The 27,982-nt window shown below is 39.7% G+C and overlaps 1 protein-coding gene across 2 annotated transcripts in view; it reads left to right on the top strand.

Annotated features, from left to right (window-relative positions):
* BTBD7 (BTB domain containing 7) overlaps window positions 1-27,982 on the top strand; it is a 113,927-nt gene that overhangs the window by 46,586 nt on the left and 39,359 nt on the right. The window contains exons 2-4 of one of the 2 annotated variants that reach the window (XM_030930116.1): window positions 4,129-4,316; window positions 5,370-6,449; window positions 11,575-12,664. In XM_030930116.1, the coding sequence (XP_030785976.1) occupies window positions 4,235-4,316; window positions 5,370-6,449; window positions 11,575-11,651 (1,239 nt within the window). In that variant the 5' untranslated portion in view covers window positions 4,129-4,234 and the 3' untranslated portion in view covers window positions 11,652-12,664. Of the gene's footprint in view, window positions 1-4,128; window positions 4,317-5,369; window positions 6,450-11,574; window positions 12,665-27,982 lie in introns of those variants that run through there. The other variant, XM_030930115.1, reaches the window with a different exon arrangement.

Raw genomic sequence — 27,982 nt, 5'->3', positions numbered from 1 at the left:
TTGGATTTTGTAGCATTTCAGATTTGGGATTTTCTGATTAGGGATGCTCGGCATGTAGCATCTTGAGTCTCTACAAACAATACAAGATTCTCAGATGAAAATAATTCCATATGTGTGTGCATGCATGTACATGTTAAAGTAAGAGTAGAAAATTCTTGTCCGCTTCTCAAGATGCTTCTGATTTTTCTTCATCCGGAGGCAAGGCTCTGTTCTTCCTTGTTTTGTGCCATAAGCATACTCTGTGCTATGTTACTGAATTTACCCAGTCAATAGAAATAAGCAAAACAAACAAAAAAGAAAAATAATAATGGAACTTGAAGGTGAGAAGAGGCCTAGCCATAGAAGTGACACCATGCCGTCTTACCTTTAGAAACACTTCAATGTGATTTTCACCATCCCCCATTACACTCGGATTCCAAACTCATCTTAAAAGTCTCTCCCCACCCCCTCATTTTGGTAAAGGCTTTTTATTTTACGTGATAGTTTTATTCTGGATTTTTGTTAATATATTTTAAACTTTTTTGAGAAAGGATTGTTTGTGCTGTTTTTTGTTTTAAATGTTTACACCCTTAGTGAGATTAGGGTTTGATCTTAAATAAGGACACAAACTTGGCCTCCAGTCCCTTATTTTCTTTGAAAGAACCGCTATAAAAGCCTGATAAGATCTTGAAGCTTCTGTGGAGTTCAGCTTTAAAACTAAGATTTGTTAGATTTAACTGGTTTTTAAGTTTGAAGTGGAATTAATGCAGGTAATTTTAGTTCCTGTTTTGCAAGACTCCTGGTCTTGACCAGGGGTTCAAGACCAGCCTGGCCAGCATGGTGAAAACCCATCTCTAGTAAAAATACAAATATTAGCCAGGCATGGTGGCACTCGCTTCTGGTCCCAGCTACTCAGGAGACTGAGGCAGGAGAATCACTTGAACCCGGGAGACGGAGGTTAAAGTGAGCCGAGATTGCACTGCTGCACTCCAGCCTGGGCGCCACAGCGAGACTCTGTCTAAATAATTAATTAATTTTCATATAAATATAGTCTATAAAAGATTATAGGAAAACACAGATGTTAGCGATATTTTTAAACATGAATTCATAAGGTTATGCTGTGTCACTAACAGAGATGAGAATAAATTCCAAATTGCAAAATTCCTGTTTTGCAAAAATTGACAACATTCGAAATGAATTATACAAAAAAGCAGCTTTTCCTACATTTCTAGTATTTAGGAATTGAAAACTGGATGTAACTAAATTTTTTTCTCTTTCTTTCTTTCTTTTTTTTTTTGGATGGTGTGTCGCTCTTGTTGCCCAGGCTGGAGTGCAGTGGCGCGATCTCGGCTCACTGCAACCTCCACCTCCCAGGTTCAAGCAACTCTTCCTCCTCAGCCTCCCGAGTAGCTGGGATTACAGGCATGTGCCACCACACCCAGCTAATTTTTTTGTATTTTTAGTAGAGACAGGGTTTTACTGTATTGACCAGGCTGGTCTCAAACTCCTGACCTCAGGTGATCCACCTGCCTCAGCCTCCCAAAGTACTGGTATTACAGGTGTGAGCCACCATACCCAGCCACATCAAACTTTTTCAAAGGTTTGATTGGTTACTTACCTATTTTTAGTTGAACTTTGCTGGAAGAATTACATTTTTTAACTTTTTTTTTGAGATGAAGTTAAGCTCTGTCGCGCAAACTGGAGTGCAGTGGCACTATCTCTGCAATATTTGCAAAATAATACAGTTGTCCCTCAGGATTGGTGGGGAATTGATTCCAAGACTTCTGCAGACACCAAAATCTCCAGGACCATATAAAATGGTGTACTATTTGCGTATAACCTATGCACATCCTCTGGTTAACTTTATCTGTAGATTACGTATAATGCCTAATATAATGTAAATGCTTTGTAAGCAGTTGTTATGCTGTTTTGCTTAGGGTGTTAAGAAAAAAATGTCTGTACATTTTCAGTACAGCTGCAACAATTCTTTTTTTGTTCCCCAAGTGTTTTCAATCTACAGTTGGTTGAATTATGGATGCAGAACCCATGGAAAACAAAGGGCAGACCATATATTAAACCCTTTAGAATCCTTGTTGTATAGTTCTTACAGAATGCACTGTGTATGTGTCTGGCCCCCACAGCCTTTCATACTTCCAGTAGTATTCACTGAAGTAAAGTCTAATGTCTAATGGCACTGTTCTCATAGGTAGGCAGATAAGTTTCAAATAGGAAATTTGCTCATGTATGATTTGATTAGAGTTACTGCTACTTTTCATAATATCTGTATCTAGTTAGTAAGTTTCCCAGTCTTATCCTGAACACTGTAAGTAGTAATTATATGCTTAGATAAAGTAAATTTTCATGGCTGGTACAATGGCTCACCCCTATCATCCCAGCAGGGATTATAGGAGGCCAAGGAGGGCGGATCGCTTGAGACCAGGAGTTCAAGACCAGCCTGGCCAACATGGTGAAAACCCATCTTCACTAAAAATACAAATATTAGCCAGACGTGGTGGCACTCACCTCTAGTCCCAGCTACTCAGGAGGCTGAGACAGGCGAATTGCTTGAACCCAGGAGACTGGAACTTAAAGTGAGCCAAGATTGCACCACTGCACTCCAGCCAGAGCGAGACTCCATCAAAATAATTAATTAATTAATTTTCATATAAATATAGTCAGTAAAAGATTATAGGAAAACACAAATGTTAGCAATATTTTTAAACATGAATTCATAAGGTTATGCTGTATCACTAACAGAGATGAAAATAAATTCCAAGCATCTTGACTCAGTTCTGTTTCTAGCAGAGCTTTTGTGATAATTTGTGTATGTGTTTTTCACTGTATTTGTTAAAACACTTCATTCTTCATTATAAGGCTAGGTTAACTGCCTGCTGGTTTCTTAACAATTCCAATAATAGATTTAAATGACGTTTTCCCTTCTTTTTTTTTTTTTTTTTGAGATGGAGTCTCGCTCTGTCGCCCAGGCTGGAGTGCAGTGGCCGGATCTCAGCTCACTGCAAGCTCCGCCTCCTGGGTTCACGCCATTCTCCTGCCTCAGCCTCCCGAATAGCTGGGACTACAGGCGCCCGCCGCCTCGCCCGGCTAGTTTTTTGTATTTTTTAGTAGAGACGGGGTTTCACCGTGTTAGCCAGGATGGTCTCGATCTCCTGACCTTGTGATCCGCCCGTCTGGGCTTCCCAAAGTGCTGGGATTACAGGCTTGAGCCACCGCGCCCAGCCCGTTTTCCCTTCTTAAACCCATTACCCCATTTAGTCAGATAGATTTTATGTATCCAGATGGTGTAAAGATTTAGAAGTATTTCCATTAATCTTGTTCTCTCTTAGATTTTTTTTGCGTATATCTCTTGCTAGCAGCTCTGAGAGTTAAGTTTCCATGTTCAGAATTTAATCTATAATTGTTAGAATTACCTCTTATTGCTACTGTCCTGTCCATTTAAATCATCGTATCAGATAATAGAAAGCAGAATTTTTGTTTCAAGGCTTTATGGGGCGAATAGATAAAATTTTTTGTTTTGTGTCTCTTGCCATGTGTATAATAACTTCTTTCAAAATTACCATAGAACAAGTAGCTTACATATATTTGGCTTCAATTGTCCACCTTTCCTCCCACCTCTTTTAGTAAAATGCCTAATTATACAGATTAAAGATTGATTTTTTAGCAACTTTAAGGCAGAAAAACAACAAACTAATCAATTATGTGTTCTTTGTATGTGCAGTACCAGTATTGACCTCTTAAATGTTTGTAAGTTGCTTACAATGTTAGATAATAATGAATGGTGGTTGCCTCTAAGGATTTAAAGCAAAAATTAAAACATTTATTTTCAGTCCAAATACTTTTCCCTGTGTTTTCAAATACTCTTCCTGTAACTATATATTTAAATTGGCCTGATATGTTACTTTTTACTGATTTAGAAAGTATATAATTGGTACATTTTATGGCTCAAATTGCAGCTAACACAGATTCATAATTCAAGCTTAAAGATTTACATTTTATGAAAATTTGACATGTGAATTTGACAACGTGTTGTTATTTGTGAATGAAAGCAGTTTTCAGTAGTTTTTTTTAAAAACTGTGTGATCTGAGATACACTTGAAAAAATGAATTAAATTATTTTTGTTTCATATCAAGAAATGGATGAAAAGAGGCTGCTGGATCCAGGGTTGAAGGTTCATAAAGGCCTCTGGGATTATACTCTGAAGAACCCGCAGACGGAATGCCTGAGTGACTGAAGAAAATGGGTGCTAATGCATCTAATTATCCTCATTCATGTTCCCCGAGGGTAGGGGGAAATTCACAGGCCCAACAGACTTTTATAGGTAACTTTCAGTTTTTCTAACTTCATTTTCTTTTGTGACTATAATAGAGTTGTGTTTTCGGTAGTCTCTGTAGATGACAAAAGAAGTGAGCTGTAGTTATTATAATAATTCTGCAGCATCTAGATTTTTTTCCCCAACAAATGTAAATCTTAAATCTGGCTTATCTTAAACAAACTGCTTGTAGCACAGTTGAGCTTTTCTGTGTTTTAACCATAATTGCCAATTACCCTAGGCAAACTAGCCATCTTCATTGGTGTGAAAAGAGTGAAGTACGTATTTCCTGTGTCCTGTATTTCCTGTGTCCCGTTTCTTTTATTTTGCCCATACAAATGCAGACTTGTGTAATTAAGAAGAAGAAACATTTTACAATTATATACAAGTAATATTCTTAATTTACAACTCTGCCTACTTTTCATTCCTAAAAAACCCATGATTAAGATCTATGACAAATGTCCTTTGATAGCCAGGGAACGAAAGACTGTTTTTAAAAAAATTTAGACTAATTTGCCCTGTTTGTCCCTATTTCTTATTTAATATAAAAAATGTAGGCCAGTCACGATGGCTCACACCTGTAATCCCAGCACTTCAGGAGGCCAAGGCAGGAAGATTGCATGAGACCAGGACAGGAGTTCAAGACCAGCCTGGGCAACATTAGTGAGACCCTATCTCTACCAAAAAAAAAAAAAAATTTTTTTTAAATTAGCCAGGCATGGTGGCATGCGCCTATACTCCCAGCATCTTGGGAAGCTGAGGGTGGGGAGAATCCCTTGAGCCCAAGAGTTTGAGGCTACAGTGAGCTATGATCTTGCCACTGCACTCCAGCTTGGGCAACAGAGTGAGACTCCACCTCTAAAAGTGAAATTGAATTAAACTGAAAACTAAAATGAGTTATTTGAACTTTTTATCTTCCTTTATAAAAAACAAATGCAATTTTGAGTGGTTCAGTAATGTCTGCTTACAGAGTTTTTCAGCATGAAAAATGTTAAAGTAAACGTTGAAAATGAATGTTAAGAAAAAAGAAACAAATTTTTATTTGTTTAATTTTCTTCTTAGGGACATCATCCTATTCTCAGCAAGGCTATGGTTGCGAATCAAAATTGTATAGCCTTGACCATGGCCATGAGAAACCACAAGACAAAAAAAAGAGAACCTCTGGCCTTGCCACCCTCAAAAAGAAGTTTATTAAGCGTCGGAAATCTAATAGGTCTGCCGATCATGCCAAGCAGATGCGAGAACTCCTCTCTGGGTGGGATGTTAGAGATGTCAATGCATTAGTGGAGGAATATGAGGGAACGTCAGCATTAAAGGAGCTTTCTCTACAAGCCAGTTTGGCTAGACCAGAAGCCCGGACATTGCAGAAAGATATGGCTGATCTTTATGAGTACAAGTATTGTACTGATGTAGACTTAATATTTCAAGAAACTTGTTTTCCTGTTCATCGTGCCATTTTGGCAGCAAGGTGTCCATTTTTTAAAACACTGCTTTCTTCCTCACCTGAGTATGGGGCAGAGATAATAATGGACATCAATACAGCTGGTATTGATATGCCCATGTTTTCTGCTTTGTTACACTACCTTTATACAGGAGAGTTTGGAATGGAGGACTCAAGGTTTCAAAATGTCGATATCCTTGTTCAGCTTAGTGAAGAATTTGGAACACCAAATTCCCTTGATGTAGATATGCGTGGACTCTTTGATTACATGTGTTATTATGATGTCGTCCTTAGTTTTTCTTCAGACTCGGAACTGGTTGAAGCTTTTGGTGGAAGTCAGAACTGTTTAGATGAAGAGCTCAAAGCCCACAAGGCTGTTATTTCTGCACGGTCCCCATTTTTTCGAAATTTATTACAAAGGAGGATACGAACTGGTGAAGAAATCACAGACCGAACTTTGAGGACTCCCACAAGAATTATATTAGATGAGTCCATTATACCAAAAAAATATGCAAAAGTGATATTACACTGTATGTATACCGACGTGGTGGACCTCTCTGTTTTGCACTGTAGCCCCTCTGTGGGGAGTCTCAGTGAAGTTCAGGCTCTCGTCGCAGGGAAGCCAAACATGACCAGGGCAGAAGAAGCCATGGAACTTTACCACATAGCACTGTTCTTGGAATTTAACATGCTTGCACAAGGTATGAAGTTCTGGTTTTTAATTCTGATTTCTAGAATTATGTATTGATCTTCCAAATTGAAAACACAACTAGTATATTCTATGATTTCAGTGTTTGGGATGTTACAGGGTCAGTTTTTTTTGAACCTTCATTTATGACATCTGAGACAGATTGAGGGTCAGTATTAATGTGGTTCTTTATTTACTATTAAAATCAAGCATTCAATACTAGTGATTTAAGAGCATTAAATGAGACTTGAGGTTCTTTCTTCCCTAATGTAAGATGATAGGTATGGGAATATATAATTACCAACCTACACCCTCTCCAGCCGAGCTTTGAAAGAGCCCAGTTTCCCACATTTTGAGTCTCATATTTATGTTCAGTACCTTGTTGATGTTTAAATGTTTGGATAAGAATAAAAGTTTGTTACAAAAATGAAGATAGTCACATTTAGATACGAATTTAGTTGAATCAGAATTGGGCAGGGCTTCTGATTTAAATTTTAAAATATTCTTATCTTATTTTTAGATTCAACTTGTACATCAAGCCACAGCCTACAGCATGTAAAACACAGTTAGCACTAGATTCATGTGCCTTCTTCATTTAATTTAAACTGAAAATTTTTTAAATTAGGACAGCACATTTTTTATGTTATAGGCAAACAAATTCATGAAAGTTACATTAAAAGATGTATATATCTGTTGGTAAATGTTAGAATCTTAACATTTCAGAACTGGAGAGAGACCTTTTGTAGGAGAGCAAAGGCAGTTTGCTGTTTTGACAGTGCATTCTTAGCTTTCTGTGACCATATATTAAAAGAAAATATGCTATGTGACAGGAGACTGCTTGAGATTTTTAATTTAGCTAATGCATATTAGCTAAAAGAATGTTAGAAGTTGCCAGTTAGAAGAGAATATTAATGGTCTCAGTAAGAGACATGAATTTAAATACGGAAAGCTAAATACTGAACTTGAAAATAATATGTATTATATGTTTAAGTCAGCCTATCAATAGGGCTTTGAGAAATTGAAAAATAGCCCCAGTTAAATAACAACATTAAGCCAGTCTCAGTGGTATGTGGTTGTAGTTCCATCTACTTGGGAGGCTGAGGCAGGAAGATCACTTGAGGTCAGGAGTTCAGGGCTGCAATGAGCTGAGATCATACCTGTGAACAGCTACTGCACTCTATTCTGGGCAACATAGTGAGAATTCAGCTCTATTTTTTAAAAATCTTAGTAATAAAATGGGAAGTTATATAGAAGAAGACATTGAATAAACATGAGTGGGAAAATGCTGAGATTTCTTTTACATAAAGAATCTTTTAAAACCTTACTTTGCCATAATCCTTTTATAATAGATGTTTTATTTTATTACGACAATCAAAATGTCATTAAAACATTTTATTAGTTTAGAGTAAGAATTATATCAGTCATAGACTATTTAAATGTCAAACTGTAGGAAAAATATGTTATCAAAAATAGAGTAGCAGTTTAAGCTGCTGTTTTTTTCTGTAAAACCAAATTTGTCAGAAAATGCTTCTACAGAAAAATTTGAAGTTTGCTATATTACCAAAGAGATACAATAATCTCTATTTTCTGAAAATATTTTTATTTTTGATGGCTTTTAATAAGAAACAGAATTATATATACTTTGTATGAGAAAACATTCTTTAATATATGTTTTTTAAGTTTTGTTTGTTTGTTTTTAAAGACGGAGTCTTGCTCTTGTCACCCAGGCTGAAGTGCAATGGCGCAATTTCGGCTCACTGCAACCTCCGCTTCCTGGGTTCAAGTGATTATCCTGCCTCAGCCTTGTGAGTAGCTGGGATTACAGGCTCCTGCCACCATGCCCAGCTAATTTCTGTATTTTTAGTAGAGACAGAGTTTTACTGTATTGACCAGGCTGGTCTCAAACTCCTAACCACAGGTGATCCACTCGCCTCGGCCTCCCGAAGTGCTGGGATTACAGGCGTGAGCCACAGCACCTTGCAGGTTTTTTTAAAGTTTTAGATGCAAAGTAAAATCGTCAGCCAAGTCTAAGATCTTTGGTAATACTTGATTGTTTATCTAGAGTTTATCTTGAGTTAATTTCTTTTTTTTTTTTTTAGTGTTTAGCTAAAAGTTATATTTTATCCAGTGTATTTAAAGACATAAAATAATACTTTTTGCATTACCTAATCTTGTTACTTAAAGCAAGCAAAAAAAAAAATCTTGTGTATAAATATTCCCTTAAATGTGGATATACATGCTCTTCTTTTTCCCTTTGTTACTCAAAATAGAATTTGAGTTATTTTTGTTTTGTTTTTTGTAACCCATGTAGGGCATATCTTTCCCCCATACCCATGAAACATTCATATTAAGGTTTATAAAAGACTATAACTTTAACATAATTTTTAACCTCATTTCCATAGGAAGAAGAATATTAGGTCACTTGAGGTAGGATTTTATACCATAAAGCTCAAGAGTTCAGGTTCTAGAACCAGACAAACTGGGTTTCAGTTCTTCTCTACTATGTCTTCGTTTGACCTTAACCAAGTCACATAGCCTAAGCCCCTCTTTTCTCGTTTGTAAAATGAGGATAGTAAACCCTCTAAGCTATGATGATTAAAGGAAATAATATATGTTAAATGATCTGAATAGCACCTGTTACGTAGTAAACATTCAGTAAATGTTAGCTGCTAAACTATAATAATCACCACAACATATGTCTCTCACTCCCACATAGTTTTTTTCTAAAATAACTTTAAGTTTAAAAAATAATTTTACTAGGCCAGGTGTGGTGGCTCACACCTGTAATCCCAGCACTTTCGGAGGCTGAGGCAGGAGGATCACTTGAACCCAGGAGTTCAAGACCAGTTTGGGCAATATAGTGAGACCTTGTCTCTACCAAAAAAAAAAAAAAAAAAAAAAAATTGGCCTGGCATAGTGGCTCACACTTGTAATCTCAGCACTTTGGGAGGCCAAGGTGGATGGATCACTTGAAGCCAGGAGTTTAAGACCAGCTTGACCAACATGGTGAAACCCCATCTCTACCAAAAAATACAAAAATTAGCCAGGCATGGTGCTACACACTTCTAGTCCCGGCTGCTCGGGAGGCTGAGGCAGGAGAATCATTTGAACCCAGGAGATGGAGGTTGCAGCGAGCTGAGATTGCACCACTGCACTCCCACCTGGGTGACAGAGTGAGTCTCCATCTCAAAAAAAAAATAATAAAAATACAAAAAAATTAGCTGGGTGTGGTGGCACACACCTGTAATCCCAGCTACTCAGGAGGCTGAGGCACTAGAATTTCTTGAACCAGGAGGGGGAGGTGGCAGTGAGCCAAGATTGCATCACTCCACTCCAGCCCGGGTGATAGAGTGAGACTTTGTCTTAAAAAAAAAAAAAAAAAGGCTGAGTACAATGGCTCACGCCTGTAACCCCAGCACTTTGGGAGGCCGAGGCAGGCAGATCACAAGGTCAGGAGATAGAGACTATCCTGGCTAACAAGGTGAAACCCCCATCTCTACTACAAATACAAAAAATTAGCCAGGCATGATGGCGGGTGCCTGTAGTCCCAGCTACTTGGGAGGCTGAGGCAGGAGAATGGTGTGAACTCAGGAGGCGGAGCTTGCAGTGAGCTGAGATTGCACCACTGAACTCCAGCCTGGGCGACAGAGTGAGACTCCATCTCAAAAGAAAAATAAAAAGGCAGTATAGGCAGACTGCTAGAGTGGTTTGGCAAGTGGGTAAAAGAAAGGATTCTTGGGGCCAGGTGCAGTGGTTCAAGCACCTGTAATTCCAGCACTTTGGGAGGCCAAGGCAGGCAGATCACCTGAAGTCAGGAGTTCGAGACCAGCCTGGCCAACATGGTGAAACCTTGTCTCTACTAAAAACTACAAAAATTGGGTGGGCGTGGTGGTGCGTACCTGTAATCCCAGCTACTAGGGAGGCTGAGACACAATAATTGCTTAAACCTAGGAGGTGGAGGTTGCAGTAAGTCGAGATCAGACCACTGCACTCCAAGCCTGGGCAACTGAATGAGACTCTGTCTCAAAAAAAAAAAAAAAGCCGGGCAGGTTGGGGTTCTTGGTCTACACAGAGACTGTGTTTTGTATCAGTAAGGAGGAGCAGGCAGTAGGCAATCTCAAGTAGATAACAGGGCCTCAACTTACAGGCCTGGCATTTAGGACTAGATTTAACTTCACTTGATTTTCATTTAAACATAACAAATTGAATATGTTTAATTTTATTTCCTTCAAAGCGCTATTATTATAGTGAAGGAATAAAACAAATATAAACTCTCAAGGACAAAGAGACAAAGATACCTAAGAAGAAAACAACAATGGGGAAGAAGATGCTGAAATTTTGGAAAATGGAAAGCAGATAGAGACTTGATTACTGGCTTAACAGAGGAGCAGCCTGTAATTAGATGCTGTAAAGGGGGCTACTGAGGAGAAGGAAGGCAGTTCACCTGTTAGAGCTCTGGCATGGCTCAGGCCAGGTGGAACTAAGTACTCTGGAAAGAAGGGATATGCATAGCATAGAACTAAAAAGAGTTGATTATAAGTCTGAAAACTGAGTAATCAGACCCTCTCCCCAACCCTGGAATTCATCTTTATATATGGTATTAGAAAAGGATGTGGTTTTGTTCTTCTCCATATAGTGAACCAAGTATTCCCTATGAAAAAATCCATTTCCCTTCCTGATTTGTGCCACTCTTAAAGCTGCTATGTATGAATGGATTGTATTCATCCATCAGTACTCAGTCTCCATTTTGTCCCAGTGGTCCATTTGTCTGTTCTTGCATTACTATCACTTGCAACTGCCCCCACAACAAAACACAGGAGACCTGAGATTTTCTAAAATTGTCTGAATTTTCTAAAGAAATTAGATTCCAAATCAAAAATAGCTACAGAGGAGGGTCGGGATGCGGCACAGGATTGAAATCTATAATTATGTGAAACCCTATGGTGAAATCACCTACTTCCTTAACCCCTGCTGTAATACCAGCCAGGCAAATACAAGACGAAACTGGAGTCCTGGAAATGGTGAACAGCTCAAAAGTATATATACTTACAGATACTGATGTTTTGGGTTTCCACAATGAAATTACACTCAGGGGTTATACAATGAAAAAGCCAGCTTGCCTTCCGTTTGTTTTACAGAGGAGACTACAGTCAGCAGGCCTGCCTGTGCAGCAGAGCTTTCAAACAGCTGTTTACTGCCTCAGTCTTACATATGAAAACCCATCCAAGGATAACTGGACATTTGAGGAAAGCTTCCAAATTGAGACAGAGATCAGAGCAAAAAGAACAAAGTCCTGGAGAAAACAGACAATGAAGGGAGCAGAAGAAAAACTTCAGTAGAATAAAAATATCCTTATATAAAAGAACTTTTTATGGAATCAGTGAGACATAAGCAGGATGCTATTACAGTAAAAACAGGAGCTCTTCAAAATAAGATAGCAGAAATGAAAGATATAACGGAAGCACTGAAAGGTACAGTTGAGGAAATCTAGAAAGTAAATAATAATGAAGAGATGAGTGGAGACAAATAAGAAAATTAGAGTATTCATCCAGGGTCTAATATCTAACAAATAGTGGCTTTAGATATATATATATATATACACCAGAGAAAAGTGAAGAGAAGACAGTATCTAAGGAGTAATATAAGAAATATTTCCAAAACTAAAGGAATTTCTATATTAAAAGTTTCTTTTTCAGAACACTAGGGAAAAAGAGACAATTTTAAAATGTTGCAGGGAGGAGAAAAATTAGGTTCCATGCAAAGAAATAGGAATCAGATGGTATTGAAATTTTCAGTAGCAACAACTGAATACCACAATACAGTGAAGTAGTGCCTTCCAAAAGCTGAAGGAAAATTATTTTAAACACAAAATCCTATATTTAGCCAAATAGTCAATCAAGTATAAGGCTAAATAAAGGCATTTTTCAGTCATACCTCAAAAAACTGCCTGAGTAGGGATATTTCCCCTGCTTCCCCACTCAGGCAGCTGCTGGGAACGTATTCCACCAAATGACGAAGCAAACCAAGAACAAAGAAGTGAAGGATCTAGAAAATGGAGTCCAGCACGGAAAGGAAGCAAAGGGAGATCCCAGGCATCAGCCACCCAGTAGGTCTAGTGGGCTTTCAGTCTAGCCCAGACCGGGAGGGTGAAAGGCTCCAAGGAAAGAGGTGTCTGGGAAGAAATCAATTACTTTCAATGTTTGAACATTAAATAGCAAATGACAAAGCGATTTTATGGCTCTTGTGGTGCATTTATGAAGAATTAGCAATAGGTTCATAGAAAATGAAGCAAGTGGAAAAGAAGAAATGAATATTTCCAAGATAAATTTAATCTTACATATGAAAGAATATATAATTTTAATACACAGCATGGCTCAGCTGTAAGCACTATTTAGTTATAAACACTGAATACTGATTTAATAAAAATAGTAATATAGAGAGGTAAATACTAGAAGAAAGAGCTAAAGAATTGAGAGTAGTTACCTCTGGGGAGCAGAACTGAAAGTGGAAGGGATGTAGGATGGAGTGGGGGGCGGGGAGCGCTTAGGGTTAGCATTGTGTTACTACCAGACTTTTTAAATGGTGAGCATATGCTACTTTGATTGCAAGTTTAACTTTTTTTTTTCTTTTTTTCTTTTTTTCTTTTCTTTTTTTTTTTTTTTGAGACAGTCTTGCTCTGTCACCCAGGCTGGAGTGCAATGGCCCAATCTTGGCTGACTGCAACCTCGGCCTCCTGGGTTCAAGCGATTCTCCTGCCTCAGCCCCCCAAGTAGCTGGGATTACAGGCGCCTACCACCATGCCTGGGTAATTTTTTGTATTTTTAGTAGAGACGGGGTTCTGCTATGTTGGCCAGGCTGGTCTCAAACTCCTGACCTCAGGTGATCCACCCGCCTCAGCCTCCCAAAGGGCTGGTATTACAGGCGTGAGCCACCACGCCTGGCGCAAAATTAATAAAGATATGACATCAGTGCCCATAAGAACCAGAGAGACCAAGAGAAGGCCACAATCCTAAAGAACTGGAGACTGTATCATATCTTTGAGGTACAGAGGGCTGTTACTTACCTCCATTGGTCATCCTGTCAGCCTATGAATGTGATGGGGCTCAGAGATTATTAACTAGCCTTTTCCCAGGTTTGGAAGTCATGAAGCTGTAACTCAGCTGTAACCAGCTCTTCTGACCGTAGCCCAGGAATTTGGGCATGGTAGGAGAAGGGAGAAATATGAGACCCAATTTCCAGGGATGAGGGTGGGAGGCTGTGGCCTACTCTTAGGAGCAAAACAGAAGACTAGTGGTTGAAACATCAACTTGTAGGAGCCTCAGCTATGAGCTGGATTTGTTGCTGAACAACAAATCATTACCCCCGACTTGGGTGGGGGTCATGTGGGCTCAGGAGGTTTAAAGCTGTGGGGTCAGGGATCTGGGTAGCTCACTTAAACTTTGCTTCAGAGCACTTAGCCAGAGAACAGGGGCTTTGTACTGTTTCAGCCATTGTTTCCTGAAGAGATAGCATTCCTATATTGGTCATTTGACTTTTCAGGCTGCCCAGCATTAGGACCTTCTTCCTAGTCTCACTGTATAGGTCTTCATAGGAGGCAGAGCCCAACTCCCAGTAGAAAAGCCTTAAAGGTCATATACTTTCTTCTCTAGCCTTCTGTGGTCAGGGTTAGTGGTACAGAAAAGCAGGGACTATAGAGAATTTTTTCTGGAAGCAGAGTGGGGCAGCAACATCTAGTGGAAAAGGAGAGAAGGCCATGGCAGTGGTGCCATTGATGACATTCACTATCCAGGGACAGAATGTAGGAGCTTTAGTGGCCAGGGTCCCAGGGCAACTCAGGGTCTTCACTGGGCTTCTATGTAGTGGAGTCCTCATTCTGCAGCCTTCCTTATTCCATGTTTACTGAGCTGGGTCTCCAGCTTTTCCCAGCAACACTGTGGATTAACAGTGTCCTTTCAGATGAATTCCTTTTCTCTTTAAGCCAACTAGAGTTGTTTTCTGCTATTGCAGCGTAAGAAGCCTGATTGGTAGCAGTACCTATATTTAAAAGACTAGCATTTACAATTCCGAAAGAGATGACTAGATTGGAAGAGTCTCCAAAGAAGGACCACTTGTTTGATCACTTTGACTTTTCATAATGACCTTAGCATATAATGGGTAAACAGCTCTGAAAATGTGAGAACAGTAAGAGTATACCATTCATTGGTAATTTTTTGAGGAAAAGTTCATTGTTTAGGAGAACTGTAGATTAACTCATGAACTTTAACCATCCTTGTCATAAATACCGTTGACCTCAAAGCAAAATACCCCAGAATTAGCACCAACATCTATAGGCATATTTCCAGTGCAAGACATTTTACTGTAGACTTCAAACTACAGATTTTGTTTTTTCATCTTGATCACAAATGCATTTTTCAATCTTTACAATATGAAATTTATTTATAACTTTAGTTCCAAAATGGACTCTGTAATGCATTTGCCCATATTTTTAGTCATAATGGATGTGATTATATTTTATTGAATTAAAAATCTACCAGAGAAGCAACTGAAAGCAATGACCTCGTTTTTTCCCTTAGCAACTTGGTCACTTTCCAAGAGTGTGTGACTTGAAACAAATGCAAAATAGCAAAGACTTACTGTCCCCACTCACTCATCCATTTCTCCCTCTTCCCAGCGTCCACTGTCTACATATGGACACTCTTCCCTCTGTCTCAGTTCTGTCAAGTTGGCAGTTTATTTTACTTCTGTCTAGAATTGTTTCCTCTTCAGCAAATTTATCTGAATGGACTTCCTAGAGAAGAATAGGGCCAAGCTAAAGACCATTATCAACAGATCAGAATAGTAAATGCAGGTTTCAAACATGCAACATAGATGAAGAATTAATCTCAGTTTCATGAATGGCAGTTCAAGTGACTCAAGTTGTTATATATCTCTAATCGTAATAAAATATAACATTTGAAAAACATTACTCAAAATTATGAGTACAGTTCTGAAGTATAATATGTAAGCCAGGCACAGTGTCTCATGCCTGTAATCCTGGCACTTTGGGAGGCCGAGGCCAGTGGCTTGCTTGAGTCCAGGAGTTCAAGATCAGCCTGGACAACAATGTAAGACCCCCGTCTCTACACACAAAAAAATTTTTAATAAAAAGATAAAAATAGGCCAGGCACAGTGGCTCACGCCTGTATTTGCAGCACTTTGGGAGGCCGCGGCAGGTGGATCGCATGAGTCTATGAGTTTGAGACCATCCTGGCCAACATGGTGAAACCCTGTCTCTACAAAAAATACAAAAATTAGCTGGGCGTGGTGGCACATGCCCATAGTCCTAGCTACTCAGGAGGCTGAGGTGGGAGGATCTCTTGAGCCCGCGAGGTGGAGTCTGCAGTAAACCAAGACTATGCTACTGCACTGCAACCTGGGGGACAGAGTGAGACCCTGTCTCAAAAACTAAAAATTAAAAATTAAAAAATACAAAGTATAAGCTGGACGTGGTGGCTCACGGCTATAATCCCAGCACTTGGTAAGGCCGAGGTGGGCGAATCATAAGGTCAGGAGATCGAGACCAGCCATGGCCAATATGGTGAAACCCCGTCTCTGCTAAAAATACAAAAATTAGCCGGGCGTGGTAGCGAGCGCCTGTAGTCCCAGCTACTCAGGAGGCTGAGGCAGGAGAATAACTTGAACCTGGGAAGTGGAGTTTGCAGTGAGCGAGATCGCGCCGCTGTACTCCATCCTGGGCAACAGAGTGAGACTCCGTCTCAAAAAAAAAAAAAAAAAATATATATATATATATATATAATATTGCATGTTTTGTTTTAAAACTTAAATCATTTTTCATATAGACTACAAACTCTTCACATCTGACCTTCTGCTCTCACTTTTCATTTGTCTGGGATATCTTTGGTTTTGATCATTAAATGTCCAAATCCTACCCTAACCTTCAAGACCAAACTCACATGCTTACTTTCCTTGTTTTGCTTAGCCATTCCAGGTTAAAAGTATTTTCTACGTCCTGAGAATTTCTAAAACACTTTTTTTTCTTAGGGTTTTACATCTTCTAACTTGTTTTGGGATTACCTAGGTACCTGTCTCATTTCCTCTATCACTTGGTGTATTGTATGCTCCCAAAGTTGTGTATCAAAATCTTGGTCATCTTTGAATAACCTGAGAACCTAGCACACTGCTTTGTTCTTAGTACACTGTCAGTTACATGTTTGGAATTATTTTTAATACCTTTGAAAGCTGAGTAACCTTTTCTTTAAAAAAAAAAAAAAAAAAAGTGGGGGAGTGGGATAGCAGGGGTTGTAATAAATTTTATCCCTAGGAGTTGCAAACAAAATGAAAGCACTTAACCCCAGAATAGGAACAAATATGAAGGGTAATTTTAAAAGTAAGTTTAGATATGGTCTAAATGGTATAACTCTCTACCATTTAATTCACGGTTTAAGTTTAGTGTCAGAAAACCTATCTCATCAACTAAGTGTTTACATGTCGGTTCATTAATTTAAAATAGATTATCAGTTGAATTTAGAAAATCCTCAAAAGCCAGTTTAATGCTGTTCATCTTTTGAAGCCAAAAAAAGTTTAATCCAGAGGCAGTCTTTCATTCTACACTGATTTATAATTTAGATCAAGGAACTAATTATGTATCTAAAATGTATTAATAAAAATTTATAGTAATAATGAGAGTTAAATTTATGGGAAATTATATAACTCAGAATGTTAAGGTAACTTGGAAATTCTTAATCTAAATTAAATATCTTTTTATTTCTTACTTGTCCTGTTTATTAAGAGAAAAGAAAATTTTAAGGAGTTGCCAGTATTTCTTTGTCTTTGAAAGTGGAATGTTTATTCATCCTTATTTGTATACTTAGAAGACATTGTATTGGCCTGGCGCAATGGCTCATGCCTATAATCCCAGCACTTTCGGAGGCCGAAGCAGGCAGATCACTTAAGTCCAGGAGTTTGAGACCAGCCTGACCAACATAGTGAAACCCCATCTCTACTAAAAATACAAAAATCAGCCAGACCTGGTGGCGCACATCTGTAATCCCAGCTACTCTGGTGGCTGAGGCATGAGAATTGCTTGAACGGGGGGAGGCAGAGATTACAGTGAGCTGAGATCCTGCTATTGCTCTCTAGCCTGGGTGATAGAGCGAGAGACTCTGTCTCAAAACCAAACCAAAATAAAACATTGTATATAAATAATTTTTATAGCTTGTTATATGACTTTTAAAATGTAAATATATATCAGGTACCTTGTAGCTATAACAAGAAATGATATCTCTAAAATATGCACTGTTAGTTTGTAGTAGAATCTATTAAATGTCTAAATTTCTTTTTATTTAAAATAATGCAAAATTGGCACACTTGTAATCCCAACACTTGGGAGGCCACGGCGGGCGGATAGCTTGAGCTCAGGAGTTCAAGACAAGCCTGGCAACGTGGCAAAGCCACGTCTCTTAAAAAAAAATACAAAGAAATTAGCTGAGTGTGGTGGCACACGCTTATAGTCTCAGCTCCTCAGGAGGCTAAGGTGGAAAGATAGCTTGAGCTCAGGAGTTCAAGACAAGCCAGGCAAGATGGCAAGACCACATCTCTAAAAAAAAAATACAAAGAAATTAGCTGAGTGTGGTGGCACATGGTTATAGTCTCAGCTCCTCAGGAGGACATGGCGGGTGGATAGCTTGAGCTCAGGAGTTCAAGACAAGCCTGGCAACATGGCAAAGCCATGCCTCTTAAAAAAAAATACAAAGAAATTAGCTGAGTGGTGGCACATGCTTATAGTCGCAGCTCCTCAGGAGGCTGAGGTGGGAGGGTAGCTTGAGCCCAGGAGGCAGAGGTTTCAGTGAGCTGAGATCATGCCACTGCACTCCAACCTGGGCGACAGAGCCAGACCATGTCTCGAAACAAACAACAGCAACAACAAAAATTATACAAAGTTTAGTTAGAAGCTTTCTCAGCAAGCAAAACCTTTTCTCTGATGTTAAAATTCGAAAGATGGAGGGAGAAGGCAAAATAGCAGACTTTGTAAACTTAGGACATCACATTGGTCTTGAATTATTGAGATACTTGTTCTTCACTACACCTTGCACATATCACCATGTATATATGACTTTCAAAGTAAAATAGAATAATTAACATCAATTGAGGCCAGGTGTGGTGCCTTCCATCCCCAAGGAATACAAAATGAATGAAGTCTAAGATACAGGTGATTTGGTATAAGGAAAAGAGGACTGGGGAGGAGGGCAATACTGACTAAAGAGGGAAAATGGCAGAAGGAAAGAAGAATTTCTGCATTGTACAAATATCCTGGCTTTTCAAACTCAGAGTTGAGATAGAGTTGAAGTTTCTGTCTTAAAACCAAGCAGGTTCAGTGGCTCACGCCTGTAATTCCAACACTTGGGGAGGCCAAGGCAGGCAGATCACACGATCAGTAGTTCGAGACCAGCCTGGCCAACGTCGTGAAACCCCATCTCTACTAAAAATACAAAAATTAGCCAGGTGTGGTGGCGGATGCGTGTAATCCCAGCTACTTGGGAGGCTGAGGCAGGAGAATCACTTGAACCCGGGAGGCAGAAGTTGTAGTGAGCTGAGATTGCACCGCTGCACTCCAGCCTGGGCAACAGGGCGAGACTCAGTCTCAAAAAAAAAAAAAAGCATTGCTTTTATCTTCTAAAATATCAGAGGAAGACTATCATGAGATGTAACAATCCTGTTTACTTCTAGTTGTAGAAGTGGAAAAGAAACTATTCCAAGAATTAAGGTAGATTGATAATGATATTACTTAGCTGTTACTGTGAAAACACTGTACTAAGCTCTCTTTATGGAATACCTCACTTAATCTTTACAGTAACCTATGTGGTAACTGCTATTATGCTTCCTGTAATAGAAATGAGGTAACAAATCCTAAGTTGCTACCTCTCCAAGGCTACTTCAACAGATCAAAAGGTGAACTTCAGAACAGGAATGTATTGAACACCTACTCTACACTCAGTGATCAAGCTTCATGTATACTTGGCACTTCAGCAGACTTTAGATAATACGATTGATAACATTCATAAATAAACCATCTCCTGTAATAACTCTCTGGTAAAACTTTACCTCTGAATTAATTCATTTCAAAAACAGTTCATGCTCATTGCTGGGTGAAAAAAGAAATGATACAGAAACATTGCAGAAAGTGTATTTTCGCCTACTAACAATGCTTTTCCCAAATCCTTTTTAGTGACATACTGTGAACAGTTTGATGGTTTTCCTTACAAATCTTTATATGTGCATGTCTGTGTGTGTATTTAACGTGCATATCTTATTCTGTTATAAATAGCATCACACTATATATATTACTTTTTTTCATAATAAACCTTGGGAAAATGTTTATATCAGTATATATAGAGTTTACTTTTGAATAACTGATATTTTTTAAGTTACTGTCTAAAAATATAAGTAATAGGTCAGGTAGTCAGATAACACAGATACTACTAAAAGTGCTTAAGAACTATAAAATCTCACTCCTCTGTGATAACTACTATCAACAAAAAGTACCTTTTTGGCTAGGTGAGGCGGCTCATGCCTGTAATCCCAGCACTTGGGGAGGCTGAGGCAAGTGGTTGGCTTGAGTCCAGGAGTTTGAGACCAACCTGGGCAACATGGTGAAACTCTGCCTCTACAAAAAAAAAAAAGTACAAAAATTAGACAGGGCACAGTGGCTCATGTCTGTAATCCCAGCATTTTGGGAGGCCAAGGCAGGTAGATGCTTGAGTCCAGGGGTTTGAGATCAGCATGGATAACATGGTGAAACTCCATCTCTACAAAAAGAAAAGGGGTGGGGGGCAGGCATAGTGGTACACACCTGTGGTCCCAGCTATTTGGGAGGCTGAGGTGGGAGGATGAAGAGCCCAAGTGGCAGATTGCAGTGAGCCAAGATCGTGACACTGCACTCCAGCCTGGGTGACAGAGTAAGACCCTGTCTCAAAAACAGAACAAAACAAAAATGACTGGGCATGGTGGTGGGTGCCTGTAGTCCCAGCCACTCAGAAGGCTGAGATGGGAGGATTACTTGAGTCCACCAAGGTCAAGGCTACAGTGAGCTGTGATTCAGTCTGGATGACAGAGCAAGATCTGTTTCCAAAAAAAAAAAAAAAAAAAAAGGTACCTTTTTATAAATAATATCTTCAGAATACCGACTCTTAGTTCAGAGCATATATATGATGGGACTGCTAAAACTCTCAGTGAATATTAACTGTCCAGAAACTGCTTGGCTTCAACCATGTTTTCATATATTTGGTCTCTATCGTAAATTAACATGGGCTGGTCTTACTAAATACGTCTCCACAAGGGGATTATTTGATATATTAAAAGACTTTGAGCTCTGTTATGATTCTTGGCACTAAAACATTTTTATTTATCTCATACTTAGTTATTGACGTTTGTGTTTATAAAACGTCTGACAAATATTATACGTGTCATAAAATTTACAGGTGAAATATACATACATCTGAAAGTAGTGCCAAAAAACTGAAAATATATTTGCACACTTAAATGTCTTTGTTTCTAGCGATATTCATCTTCAGCCTGAAGTGGTTTGTTTGGTTTTTATATTGGGTTTCCATTGTCAGTGTTCCTTTCTAATTGAAGTTTATGTTGTTTACATTAAAGAACAATGCTGAATTTTGAAACCAATTCACTAAATTATCTCTGGAAAATACATGGACATTACCTTGTGTTTCTAAATCTTTTGACATCTGAGCTTGTGTCTATTATGAGCAGTCAGAAATTTTTCTAAGCTAAACTGCATGATTAGTTGTTATTCTTATGCCTCATCTTAAACCCTAGATTGATAGTTTTTTGTTTATAAGTATGAACAGTAAAAATAGTAAGAAGCTAAAGTTTTCCATGGTGTGAACACCACTTCTAAACTACATTTTGATGTCAAATTTTTAGAGGCAGTAGATTAAATAAAAGTAGATGGATACAGTATTAGAAATCTGATCATCACATTAGGTCTGTAAACGTGAGAACAGCTGCTGTCCTAGTTTTCAAGCAAATGAAGGTAACAGTGGGACATCATTGGGCCTAAAAAAGATATAGCCTATCAACTCAAGCCCCTTTGTGTAGAGTTAGCACCATGATTCCTATACTCACTCATTTAACAAACACTTATTGAGCTCTTACTGTATGCCAGATCCTGAGATTAAAGTAATGAAAATGATAGTCCATCAGTCTGGCCAACATGGTGAAACACTGTCTCTACTAAAAATACAAAAATTAGCTGGACATGGTTGTGGGCACCTGTAATCCTAGCTGCTCAGGAGTCTGAGGCAGGAGAGTCGCTTGAACCCGGGAGTCGAAGGCTGCAGTGACCTGAGATCATGCCACTTCACTCCAACCTGGCAACAGAGCGAGACTCTGTCTCTACAAAAAAAAAGAAGAAAAGAAAAGGATAGTCCAGTGTTAAGTACCGATAGGCAGCTACAGTGTGAGTGCCCTAATAGAACACTGGATGCTGGGGGAGTACCTAGGAGGGCAAGAAGCCCCAGACCCCAGTATGGAGGGGGAGGGCAGGAGAACATTATCAGAAACTTCCCAGAGAATGAGACCTGGAGAATGAATAGGAGTTAAGCAAAGATTGGAGGTGAAAGGGAGCATATCAGGCAGCAGGAACTGGCCTAGAGAAAAATGAGAGCTAGGCCTTTTTGGCTGGAGAGGCTGGGGTTGCCAAGAGAGGTATGGCAAGAAATGAGGCAACAGAGATAATTCAGTATACTAAACTGAGACAATTGGCTTTATCCTCACTATGGTAAATCTTGTGGCCTGATTACATTTGTATTTTCCGAAAGCTCTCTTTGGCTGCAGCATGCAAAGACCATAAGAAATGTTCTAAAAATAGTGGGGGTTTTAAAAGTACATACATTCTGCTGTAAGTAGATGAAATCTGTAAATTTTATATGAGAATTACTAATTCTTTTTTTTTTTTTTTTTTGGTTGAGACGGAGTCTCGCTCTGCCGCCCAGGCTGGAGTGCAGTGGCCAGATCTCAGCTCACTGCAAGCTCCGCCTCCCGGGTTCACGCCATTCTCCTGGCTCAGCCTCCGGAGTAGCTGGGACTACAGGCGCCCGCCACCTCACCCTGCTAGTTTTTTGTATTTTTTTAGTAGAGACGGGGTTTCACCGTATTAGCCAGGATGGTCTCGATCTCCTGACCTCGTGATCCGCCCGTCTCGGCCTCCCAAAGTGCTGGGATTACAGGCTTGAGCCACCGCGCCCGGCCAGAATTACTAATTCTTTTTAAAAGTTTTATGCTGTATGTAATCATTTGTTCAGGAGAATTTGTGGAGCACCTGTTCTTTTTCAGGCACTGTTGTCAAGCACTTTACTCATGTTGTCCTCTATGGTAGGTTTTTCCTCCATTTACAGCTGAACTGGGGATTAAAAATATTGTCACTCACCTAAGTGCTGGGATTACATGCCTGAGCCACTCTGCGTGGCCAAGACTATTAAAAGGGACAGAAACTTGAAAGATATGCTTCTATATGGATAAATAATCTTGTACCACATGATGATGTTTCAGTCAAGAGCAGACCACATGTACAACGGTGGTCCTATAGGGTTATAAAATACGTATTTTCACTGTACCTTTTTAATGTTTAGATGTGTTTAGATGAACAAATACCATTGCATTACCATATTACAGCTAGAAAGTGTTAAGGCCAAGATTTGAATCCTGGTCCCTGTGATTCCAGAGCTACTCTTTCCAAGGTAGGGGGAAGAGGGAATATGATCTCTGAGAAGAAATCATCTGTGAGGTGCACTGTTTTGAAGGGAGCACATGATCATATGTAAGAGGTAACCAACCAGAAGATATCAGAAAGTTTTCTGAAAAACATTTTTTTTTTACATATGGAGTTTCAGCCTTGTTGCCCAGACTGGAGTGCAATGGCGCGAACTCAGCTCACTGCAACCTCCACCTCCTGGGTTCAAGCGATTCTACCTCAGCTTCCCAAGTAACTGGAATTACAGGCGTCTGCCACCATGCCTGGCTAATTTTTTGTATTTTTAGTAGAGATGGGATTTCACCATGTTCGCCAGGCTGGTCTCGAACTCCTGACCTCAAGTGATCCACCCGCCTTGGTCTCCCAGAGTGCTGGGATTACAGGCGTGAGCTACCACGCCTGGCTGAAAAACATAATTACATAACTGTACTCCTAAAGCTTTGGTTTTTCCCTTCGATGATATTCTTTAATGCCATTATAATAATTTACTATTCATCACTAGTGGGGTAATGGTCTAAGGATAGTAAACAAAGTATAGGTGTAAATGGCTAGCTTTTGTTTTCAAAGAGTTGTGAACTGCTGAATTTTTCACCTACTGAGTAGGAGGATTGTTGTTTTTTTGTTTTGTTTTTGTTTTTTTTTTTTGCGGATCATGAGGTCAGGAAATCGAGACTGTCCTGGCTAACACGGTGAAACCCCGTCTCTACTAAAAATACAAAAAATTAGCCGGGCGTGGTGGCGGGCACCTATAGTCCCAGCTACTCGGGAGGCTGAGGCAGGAGAATGGCATGAACCCGGGAGGCGGAGCTGGCAGTGAGCCGAGATCGGGCCACTGTACTCCAGCCTGGGCGACAGCGCGAGATTCCGTCTCCAAAAAAAAGTATTGTTTTTATTTAACATTTTAATAAATCTATGACAGGAAATTATACATTTGGGTTGTCACTGTTTCTATTCTCATTACAGATGTTTGACTTGCCCTACTCTCTTCAAACTACGCTCCCTCTTTTCCCCTTTGCACACCCTGCAAATCCTGTGCTTGCTTTGGTGGTAGAATACATCAGTACAGTGGGTACCCTTATCAGGGAACTTTGATTATGGTAATAGCTGTCATTTAACATTTACCATAAGGTAAGCATTGGACTGAGAGCTGTGTGCATATTATTTAATCCTCAAAGTAACCCCCCTAGGGTAGATGGTATTATCCACATTTTTCAGATAAGGAAACAGGCAAAGATTTCACACATCACACAGCTAAAGAGAATTGGAATTGGGTTTCTGGTCAGTCCAACCCTAGTGGTATATCCTTTATCTCTCTTCCAGCAGGATGCCTGAATATAAAAATGTGTTCAGTTTCAGAGTTCAGGCATCCTGTAGGTCCCAGAGTTAGCTCCCCCTGCATTACAGTAGAGGGCTATATGTGGTGTCTTTGTGCAGAGAACTGACATTCCCATGAATGCTTTCCCTTCATTATGCTATTCTCATTACCCCCCACACTTAAATGTAAACATTTTAAATGCTCTATTAGATAACACTAATTTATGAAGTAAACATTAAAGAAATATCAATCTAGTCAATTAAGTACCTTAAGAATTATTAATGTGAGCCGGGCGTGGTGGCTCACACCTGTAATCCCAGCACTTTGGGAGGCCAAGGTGGGCAGATCACCTGAGGTCGGGAGTTCAAGATAGGCCTGGCCAACGTGGTGAAACCCTGTCTCTACTAAAAATACAAAAATTCTCTGGGCATGGTGGTGCGTGCCTGTAATCCCAGCTACTCGGGAAGCTGAAGTGAGAGAACTGATTGAACCCAGGAGAGAGAGGTTGCAGTGAGCTGAGATCATGCCACTGCACCCCAGCCTGCGTGACAGAGTGAGACTCCCATCTCAAAAACAAAAAAAAAAATTATTATTAATCTGTGTGTGTGTGTGTCATGGCTTGAAGAGAAATCGTTCATGAATTGTCTGTATGCTTTAGCCTCCTCTACTAAGTTACTAAAGTTATTCCTTAGAAGTTTTCAGCTGCTTTTCCAGCTTTGTCTGCTTTTGTCTCTCGCACAACTTGTCAGAAGCTATAAGAATAAAGAACATAAACATTGTGTACCTTTTCACACACATGCAGCATGAATCTCAGTGATTGCCTCTTTCCCATTAGAAGGGATTAATGTTCTCCAGGTAGACAGCCTTCTCATTTCCTTTCCAGTATTCACTTGGTTTTGTAGTCAGTGATTAATTTTTTACAGAGCACTAAGGAGAAGAACTTCTGGCAGCTTCCATAGCCTTGTGGTACTTTTTTTAAATTTAACTTTTAATAGGTAATAAATTCACAAGGAACAGAATTCAACATGGTGGTATTCAGTAAAGAGTCCCCCGCCCTTCCAGCTTTGTTCCCCCAGCCACTCAATTGCCCTTGACAGAGGCAACCAGTGTTACAGGTTCCTGTGTACCCTTCCAGATAGATAATCCAGAAATTGTCTCAGAACATAACCTAAAATGTATTGAAAGGGAGCATAAAAAGATATTTAGATTGGAAGTATAGTATTAGTAATGCCTGACTGGCATTTAGCTCTTGCAGGAAAAGCTTGTAAGACTTTTTTTAAGACAAGGTCTCGCTCTGTTGCCCAGGCTGGAGTACTGCAGTGACATGATCACAGCTCACTGCAACCTTGACCTCCCAAGCTCAATCAGTTCTCCCACCTCATCCTACCAAGTAGCTGGGACTACAGGCATATGCCACCATGCCTGGGTAATTTTTAAATTTGTTTTTAGAGACCGGGTCTCACGCTGTTGCCCAGGCTGGTCTTGGACTCCTGGGCTCAAGAGATCTGCCCCGCCTAAGCCTCCCAAAGTCCTGGGATTACATGCGTGAGCCACCATGTGTGGCCAAGACTATTAAAACAGACAGAGACTTGAAACATATGCTGCTTTGTGGATAAATGGTCATGTACCACATGATGATGATTGAGTAGGCAGCAGACCACATGTACAACAGTGGTCCTCTAAGGTTATATAATAATGTACTTTCACAGTACCTTTTTGATGTTTAGATGTGTTTCAGTGAACAAATACCATTGCATTACAGTTGCCTACAGTATTCAATACAGTGACACACTGTGCAGATTCGTAGCCTATGAGCAATGGCCTATGTACTGTGTACCCTAGGTGTGGAATAGGCCTTATACCATCTAGGTTTGTGAACATACACTGATGTTCGCACGATGAAGAAATTGCCAAACAATGCTTTCCTCAGATGGTATTCCTGTTAAGTGACCACTGTTAAGCAACTTTAAGACTATACTCTGTATTATGCCTCCTTACCCAACAGGGACAATCAAATTCCAAATATTAGCTACAACAATATAAGAAACAAAATACAGAAAAAGACAACTTTTAATATTTTTTTGCCAAACTATAATGCATCCTTGCCTAAAATATAAATTATATTCCACTCCTCAGAGAAGTGGTAAAGTTAGGTGTGTTCTGAGAAAAGAACGCTGAAGAAGATAAAAGGAATAAGGGTACTAAGCAAACTGAAGTGATTTGGATTGTCCAGTCTGTCAGAAAGTATATTACTAAGGTGGCCATAAATGTAGTACAACCAGTAGACCCTAAGGTAAACCCTAATCTCCATTTTCTGGTATTCACACAGTAGTGGGTTATATGTAGGTTCTATCCCTTGCCATTCTCACTCCACCTGAGAATTTAGGTAGCCCCCCATTGTGTACCATAGCCTTTTGTACACCCCTTTTGTAGTACTTACTACATAGAGGTGAGATTGCCTACTTCCTTTTCTACCTTTCTAGAACATTGTTAGCTTCTTGAGATCAAGAGCTGATTTATCATTGCATCCCTCACATATAGTACAGAGCCTGCACAAAGCTCAATTTTTTTTTAATGAAAAGTCTAGAAAGGTAATCTGGAATCCAGGGTTGGTTGGCCCATTAATTTGGCCAAAATCTAGAGTGGCAATTAAAAATAACATTACATCTTGTAGACCAGTGTCAAGACTGGAGATATTTGTATCTCCTCTTAGCCTGGGTTCTCTCCAAAAAGTAGTCTCGTATAAGGACTTGCAAGCAAATAGTTTATTTTGGGAAGTTCTCCCAGAGAATAGGAGTGAGTAACTGATTAGTGAAATGGAAAGAGAGCAAGCCAGTGCAAGCAGGTGTTCTGAACTGATCACTGCTGTGGTCAGTCGGGCATAATCCTACTGGAACTCACTGATAAGCCATGTGGAATGTACTTCAGGATTGTCTTCCAGAGGGAAGAAAGAGGGGACATTTACCTACCAGCCTCCATCCCTCCACTGGAAAAGTGTTTCCAATAGAGTGTTCACTCCCTTGCATCTCATGGTTTGCATATGGACAGGTGCCTAGCAGATTCCCAGAGGTGCCGACTCCAAGGGTCAGAATTTTCACAGCAGACAAGTGAAAGATACAAAGGTACAGCTGAGGCAGGGTGCTGTAACTGGGCTGCTCTGGTGAAAGGCAGAGAGGTTGTGCAGTGGGCACAAGAGTTGCTTAATTTAGTCTGCTTCTTGCATCACTCATATCAGTTTGTGTGCTCCATCATCACCGAAGCTTCAAGATGGTGGCCAGCCACACCTCTTCAAAAGACTCAATCAGGGAAGAGGATGGGATTAGCCACAGTCCAGCTGCTACAGCTGGCTGGAAGTTTCATCTGATATTTTCATGATCACTCATCCAAATTCAATCAGGGAAGCTGAGCAACTCTGACTTACAGGATAAGGGAATTATTCTAGGAATTGGACCTTAAACAATTG

This window comes from Rhinopithecus roxellana, chromosome 5 (assembly GCF_007565055.1).
Source record: "Rhinopithecus roxellana isolate Shanxi Qingling chromosome 5, ASM756505v1, whole genome shotgun sequence".
Classification (NCBI taxonomy): Eukaryota; Metazoa; Chordata; class Mammalia; order Primates; family Cercopithecidae; genus Rhinopithecus; species Rhinopithecus roxellana.
This window is presented reverse-complemented; position numbering and strand designations above follow the sequence as displayed.